Source organism: Micropterus dolomieu, linkage group LG02 (genome assembly GCF_021292245.1).
Source record: "Micropterus dolomieu isolate WLL.071019.BEF.003 ecotype Adirondacks linkage group LG02, ASM2129224v1, whole genome shotgun sequence".
Classification (NCBI taxonomy): domain Eukaryota; kingdom Metazoa; phylum Chordata; class Actinopteri; order Centrarchiformes; family Centrarchidae; genus Micropterus; species Micropterus dolomieu.
Window position 1 is genome coordinate 30,394,170 of NC_060151.1, and position 7,345 is coordinate 30,401,514.

Sequence of the window (7,345 nt, forward strand, 5' to 3'; positions counted from 1 at the left end):
GGGCTCAGGAACACTTCAGGAAACCACTGTCAGTTAACACAGTTCAAGTGCAAGTTAAAACTCTACCATGCAAAGCGAAAGCCAGAAACGCCGCCGGCTTCTCTGGGCCCGAGCTCATCTGAGATGGACTGACGCAAAGTGGAAAAGTGTGCTGTGGTCTGACGAGTCCACGTGTCAAATAGTATTTGGAAATTATGGACGTCGTGTCCTCCGGGCCAAAGAGGAAAAGGACCATCCGGATTGTTATCAGCGCAAAGTTTAAAGCCAGCGTCTGTGATGGTATGGGGGTGTGTTAGTGCCCATGGCAGGGGGAACCTGCACATCTGTGAGGGCACCATTAATGCTGAAAGGTACGTACAGGTTTTGGAGCAACATACGCTGCCATCCAAGTCTTTTTCAGGAACGTCCCTGTTTATTTCAGCGAGACAATGCCAAACCACATCCTGCACGTGTTACAACAGCGTGGCTTCGTAGTAAAAGAGTGCGGGTACCAGACTGGCCTGCCTGCAGTCCAGACCTGTCTCCCATTGAAAATGTGTGGCGCATTATGAACATGGAGACCCCGGACTGTTGAGCAACTGAAGTTGTACATCAAGCAAGAATGGGAAAGAATTCCACCTACAAAGCTTCAACAATTAGTGTCCTCAGTTCCCAAATGCTTATTGAGTGTTGTTAAAAGGAAAGGTGATGTAACACAGCGGGAAACATGCCCGCCTTTATGGTGTTTTCAATTGAACATAGGTTGAAAAGGATTTGCAAATCACTGTATTCTGTTTATATTTACATTTTACACAACGTCCCAAGTTCATTGGAATTGGGGTTGTATAAACATTTAGATTCACCTAAACTGTGAAGGTGTCAAATATGCCGTTTTATGATAGTAACGCAACTAACTCACTTTAAAAAGTGGGGTAGTCCCAAAATATCTGAAAATTGGAAATGCTATACCGTTATTTAAGGTAGGGGATCCTAGCCTTTTCAAAAATCATCAACAAGTCTCTATTTTACCTTGCTTCTCTAAAGTTTTGGAAAAGCGGGTCTATGTAAGAATGTTAAAACACCTGAATGACAACAATATTCTGTATAAACATCAATATGGATTTCGACAACAACACTCAACATATTTGGCTTTGTTAGAACTCCACAGCACTGGACAACAATATGTTTGCAATTGGTATATTTTTAGACTTATCAAAGGCTTTCGAAACAGTCGATCATGAAATTCTGATTTCCAAACTTTACCGCTATGGCTTTCAGGGTGTTGTTATCAGTTGGATTAGTTGAATAATAGAGAGCAATATGTATCTATAAATGGCAGTACTTCCAATCACCCATCCATCAAGTTCTGTTGTGGTGTACCTCAGGGATCTATTCTTGGGCCACTTCTGTTTCTCATCTATATAAATGACCTTGCTTTGACGTCTGAGTCTGCATTGCCCATTCTATTCGCAGGTGATACTAATGTTCTCGTATCACATGCAAACTTCAATTCCTTGATTAGAGAAGCTAATGATGTTCTAATATACTGCAAAGTGGTTCCAGATGAACAGACCTTCATTAAATATAGAAAAATCTAACTTTATCATTTTCAGTTATAAAAATAAAATGTATTTGAAGGAAGAGGCTAAACTGTTTATTAACAATGTTGAAATCAACCAAGTTGTGTCAGCAAAATTTTTAGGTGTATTAGTAGAGGAAAAACCATGAAGTCACTTGGCATCATTAGAAAAGTTTGTTCATTGGTAAATGCATCCTGTCTTTTAACTCTTTATTATAGTTTATTGTCTCCGTACATCTCATACTGAAACATTGTTTGGGCCAGTAATTATCCTTCTTCTCTTCAAATAATCATTTTGATCCAAAAAAAGGTTTTTAAGATTAGCAACTGCATCTAATCTGTATGAACCATCTGCTCCTCTGTTCAAGAAATTAAATATTTTTCATTTTCAACATTAATAGCTATCAAACATGTATTTTCATGTATAAATGTATGGTTGAAAATCATCCATCCATCGTCAACTGCTTATCCTGCGTACAAGGTCGCGGGGGGCTGGAGCCAATCCCAGCTGACATCGGGCGAAAGGCGGGGAACACCCTGGGCAGGTCGCCAGTCCATCGCAGTGGTTCAAAATCATAGCCTACCAAAAGTATTCCATAACTGTTTTTTAACTAACTGTGATGTCCAGTCATATCCAACCCAACAAGCAAGGAATATTCATCTCTCTTAGTATCAAACAACTCTTGGACAATATTCCATAAAATACAGAGGACCATCACTTTTTTTCAAAACTAGTCCATCATTGTCAGTAAGCAAGAAAAAATACTTTGGTTAAATGGTTAAAATTTCAGTATGTGTGTTGTGTATGTTTTTATTTAATCGTTTATCATTATTGTCATTATTTTGACAATTCATACAGAGTATTTTTATTTAAATATTTTTATTTGTTTTTGTGCGACTGAATAATATTTAAAAAATAACGAGCTACTTTGCAGTTAACTCTTTACAACCTCTAACATCGTTAAGCAGAATGGAAAACAACCGAACTTGGTGCTCGCGTGTCGATTGGATCATTATAGCAACACACAAGGAGGGATTTCCAAAAAACGTGATCGATCATGTTGCTTATGAGGACCAGAGGTATTATATGATGATTGACAGCGAGATAAACCAATCATGTGCAAGCCACACTTAAACAGTACAGCATAAATGACAAAGACAAACCACATTATGATCAGAAGATGAGGAAAAACTTGGAAGAGGGCTGTCGGTTCTCCATTATTACTGAGTGATTTGATTGTAGGGACTTTTGATTGTAATTTAAATCTAATTGTAATAAAGAATAAAGATATGTGTGTGCCGGTAAGGAGGCAGGGAAGACATAGATGCAGCATTAAAATGTGAAATATGGAGGGAATGACTTTCTGTGCACATTTACAGCTGTAGAAAGTTCTACACATAATATACATAATATGAGGAGTCCCAAATGTCCAAACTTCGCTGTGCAGTTTTAGTGTGCAACACTTTTAAAGTACAATAACTAAAATAATAAGGACATTTCAGTGCTTTATAATGTGATAAGAGTGCCCCTCTAGTTTTAATACCTTCCTTATTTTATCTGAAACTTTATTTATGTGATGTATATTTCTAAATTAAATTGTTTTTATTACACAGAAACACAACAGAACACTTGGGGCCAGGTAATCCTGCTTGAAATTATTCAAGTTTTGTCAAAACGTGTGAATAATACAGCGCATAGATGCAACTCGGGGGGCACAAGAGTTTGTATTACAACATTTCATATATGAGACTAATAAGAGAAGAATAACAACCAATAGACTGTGCATACCTGAGCTTTTAACCACATGTCAGGTGCGGATGGAAACTGTAAAAAGCTAGTAAGAGGGCCATGAGATAAGCTTTTTGTTAATTTTTTACCAAAATTACTGTTTTCAAGGTCAAAAATTTAATGTTATGCTGATTTAGTCAAATGTAAGTAATATTTAGTACCACAAATACTTACAGTTCTATCTGTTTTTGTTTTTTAAGTCAAGAACCGCTTTTAAAATATCATCCTGTTACTTGATATGTTGATTAGCAAAGCTCACATTTGGTAAAATTAATTGTGATTGGTAATTTCTTTGCTCAAACCTGAAAACAAACATTCTCTAGCATCGATTACCTTACGTGACCTTTAGCGTGACAGTCTTTCGGGAATCACCCAATGAGTGATATGAGGCCGAACCAATGAGAAACAAGGTCAGGAATGATTGACACAGAAATTGTCCAATCACTTGTTAAGGTTAAGTCAGTAGGCGGGTTTTACCATTGGTGCGCTCGTACCGCTTCTCAAGTCTGCCCGGTTGCTGTGGAGTTACTGCTGATACGCGACGCGAGTGTTTACATTACTGAAAACAGCGATTTAAAATGAAATAATAAGCGTCTGTAAGCTAAATAAAATCTATTTCTTGGTTTTCTCATGTCCTGTAAATGAATCCGCCCGCAAGTCTCCACCCGGATCACGTGTACACCAGTCGCCGGGTATAGCAAATCGAACGCGCACGTAGCTGTGTTTTGTTGTTTTTCAGCGGCGCACCGCGTTCGGCCTGTCAAAACCGTGTGACTTTTCACTGGGGACGACGAGACAGGAATAACAGGGATGCACATGACTAAAAAGTATAATTTACACACTAATACTTCTTCACCTGTCGGTTGTTTAATGTGAAGCCAGCGTCGTTTTTCAGCGGTTCGTCTTGTGCGTCTGTTTGTTAAATTCGACGTCTGCGCTTAAGCTAGCTGCGTTAGCTGATCTAGCTAGCTGGGGTTTTTACTATTCCGTACAACAACAACAACAACAACATAGCTTTTCCGTCTTCATCTTTAAGAGAAACACTCAATATCACAGTAGTTAATCTAATTTGTGCTGAATCATGCCATGTCAACGTGTTTTAAGTCGCTCTCTTGTTAGCTAGAAATGTTGCTATGCTGCCTGTGTGCGGCTTGTGTTTATTGTTCTCCCGGTCGGAGCTGTTTTTAGCTCTATGTTGTGTTTTTCTACCCTCTGCAGGACCAGGAACACAATGAAACCACCATCACAGACCCAGTCGTCTCCAGCGAGCAGTTCAGTAAGTAGTGACAGCTCGGTGTGTTTATTAAGAGGCTCTTGGTTGTTGGCGTGTCCTTTTCTACCTGTTTAACTGAAGTGAAAGTGATTTTTGTGGTCGGGGGAGAAAAATCAGAAGCAGGTCTGCGTGTAAACACCAGTTCTGATGACTAACAAGCACCCAGGATGCTGAAGGGTCCTTAAAGCGAGACCCTACAGTCAAACGGTCTTTTTTTTTCTTCTCCCCACCTACTTTACCTATATCACAATTAGAAAATGTAAAATCACGACTATAGTGCTCATAATTATCACGGTTATCAGTATTATCATGATAAAATGCGCTTAAAAAGATCAAAATGTACTTACACAAACAATGAAACCATTTTCATCAGGTTTTATATTAAAAACCACAAATAAAATTAACTTTTTGTTTAAAATAACAGCTAATAAATTATGTAATGTGAAAATCAAATGTCCATTAACATTAAAACTATTATTTGATTTTATATTATTATATCAGTAAATTCAGTGACCCCAAACACAATTGCATGAATATAAAGGAGTCTTAGGATAATCTTGTTCAGGAGGCTGCTGAGTTTCTCCTGTTGGACAACTAATATAAGAACAACCGGATTTTTAAACGAACTAAACATGTTTGTTGGAGACTGAACTACTTAACGCGTTATCACGAGCAGTGGACGAACAGAGTCTGCAGACAGCAGCAGAACAACGTGTGGAGATTTTACACTGACTTAAGCTGAGTCAGACAGACAAACCAAAGCTAAAAATTAACTCACCCTGTTTCTCTATAAGGTCATTTTATTCCAATAAGGTTCCCTCAGCGCTCTTATATAAAAACACAAAATACGACCAGACTTCAGACAGACTGAAAAAATCTCTGCAGCGAGTCTTCTGCCATTGACCGAAACAAACACACGCTGATGCTGCAGCACGGGAGTTTTTAAAATGCGGGAATCGAACACTGTTATCAGGGTAATTAAAGTTTGTAACCGTTAAGAATTTTACCCTGGTTTCTCTTTAAACCGGTAACCGTTTCATCCCTAATCACAGTGACCCTTTACAAAGCTAAATATAAACATGAAAAGAACAATGTTATGTTTTATTATGTTTATATGCAAATTAGGTATTTCCCCATTAAATATGCACTGATTTGCATATCACACAATTCCATTTTTTTGAGGGTTTTATTGTGATAATATAGAAACTGGATGTGGTGTGGGAGACCTTGGTTCGATTCCAACCATGACATGACATTTATTCATTTAGCTTTTATCCAATTGCTAAATATGTCAGAGGTCAACTAAGCAACCAGGGGTTAAGTGTCTTTCTCAGGGACATATTGACATATTCTACTCATATGTGTGATGGACACTTTCCCCCCATATTTACAGATAAAATGAGAATGATAAAAGATATTTAAAAAAAAAACCCTCTGTAAATGGATATCGCGATAATTATCATTAATGTTTTACTGCCCAGCCCTACTTCAGCTGGAGTAAAAAAAAAAAAAAAGATTCCCTATGAAGTGTATTGAAGTAGTACCTCAATGCTGTACTGAAGTGCAGTACTTGAGTAAATATACTCAGTTACTGGCAAGAATTAACAACAACTTAAATCTACATGTAAGTTATTAATATGTTTAAATAAATACTTAAAAGGAGCATTAAATGAGTATTTCATTTTATTTATTCAGCCCCAAATTACATATTTGCCTCAGAGGGTTGTAGTAGACAGAAGTGACTGGAATAAAATGACAAAATAATAATAGAAATAATTTAGAATGGTAATTAATAAATAAATGGGCGGTGATGGCGCAGTGCTAAGACACTTGACTTTGGTGTGTCCCTGAGCAAGACACTTAACCCCTCGTTGCTCCAGAGGCGTGCGAGTTCTCCCACTTAGAAATCATGGAGGGCTCTGAAATTGTTATCGTAGGTGCATGTCCACTGTGAGAGACATAATCTAAAAAAAAATTATTCCAGAAATCACAATGTATGATTTTTTAACTATTTATATGTATGATACAGCTGCAAATAAGTATTTGAACACCTGTCTATCAGCTAGAATTCTGACTCTCAAAGACCTGTTAGTCTGCCTTCAAAATGTCCACCTCCACTCCAGTTAATAAATACAAATATACACAAATATACTTGCCCGTCAGATCCACAGACCCTGGAATGCTGAGTTCACTTAACAACTGCCTTTGTGAAGTTAAAAAATGGATGTCAAATAATTTCCTCCAGCTGAACTCGGACAAAACAGAAATCCTGGTCATCGGGTCTCAGCAGATGGCAAATCAAATCCTGCCATCTGCTGGTTCCCTAGTAAATCACATTAAGCCTGTGGCAAAGAACCTTGGTGTTTGGTTTGATAGTAATTTAAATTTCGAGCAGCACACCACAAAGCTTGTTCAATCATGTTTTTATCAACTTAGAAATATAGCAAAAATTCGATCTATGTTAACTTTTAAGGACACCGAGACCATTTTACACGCCTTCATCTCATCACGCCTGGATTATTGCAACAGCCTTTTCACCTGTTTAACCCAAAAATCTATTGATCGACTCCAGACTGTCCAGAACTCAGCTGCCAGGCTTTTAACCAGAACAAAGAAATATGACCACATTACTCCTATTTTAGCTTCATTACACTGGCTCCCAGTATGTTTTAGAATTGACTTTAAAATTCTATTGATCACTTTTAAAGCTCTTCATGGCCTCTCG

The 7,345-nt window shown here is 37.8% G+C and overlaps 1 protein-coding gene across 9 annotated transcripts in view; it reads left to right on the top strand.

Moving 5' to 3' along the window:
• The window catches only part of atxn2l (ataxin 2-like), a 37,084-nt gene that overhangs the window by 8,300 nt on the left and 21,439 nt on the right, over positions 1 to 7,345 (top strand). For 5 of the 9 annotated variants that reach the window (XM_046037594.1, XM_046037619.1, XM_046037601.1 and 2 more), the window contains exon 3: positions 4,566 to 4,623. In XM_046037594.1, the coding sequence (XP_045893550.1) occupies positions 4,566 to 4,623 (58 nt within the window). Of the gene's footprint in view, positions 1 to 2,507; positions 2,639 to 4,017; positions 4,175 to 4,565; positions 4,624 to 7,345 lie in introns of those variants that run through there. The other 4 variants (XM_046037637.1, XM_046037644.1, XM_046037628.1 and 1 more) reach the window with 3 other exon arrangements.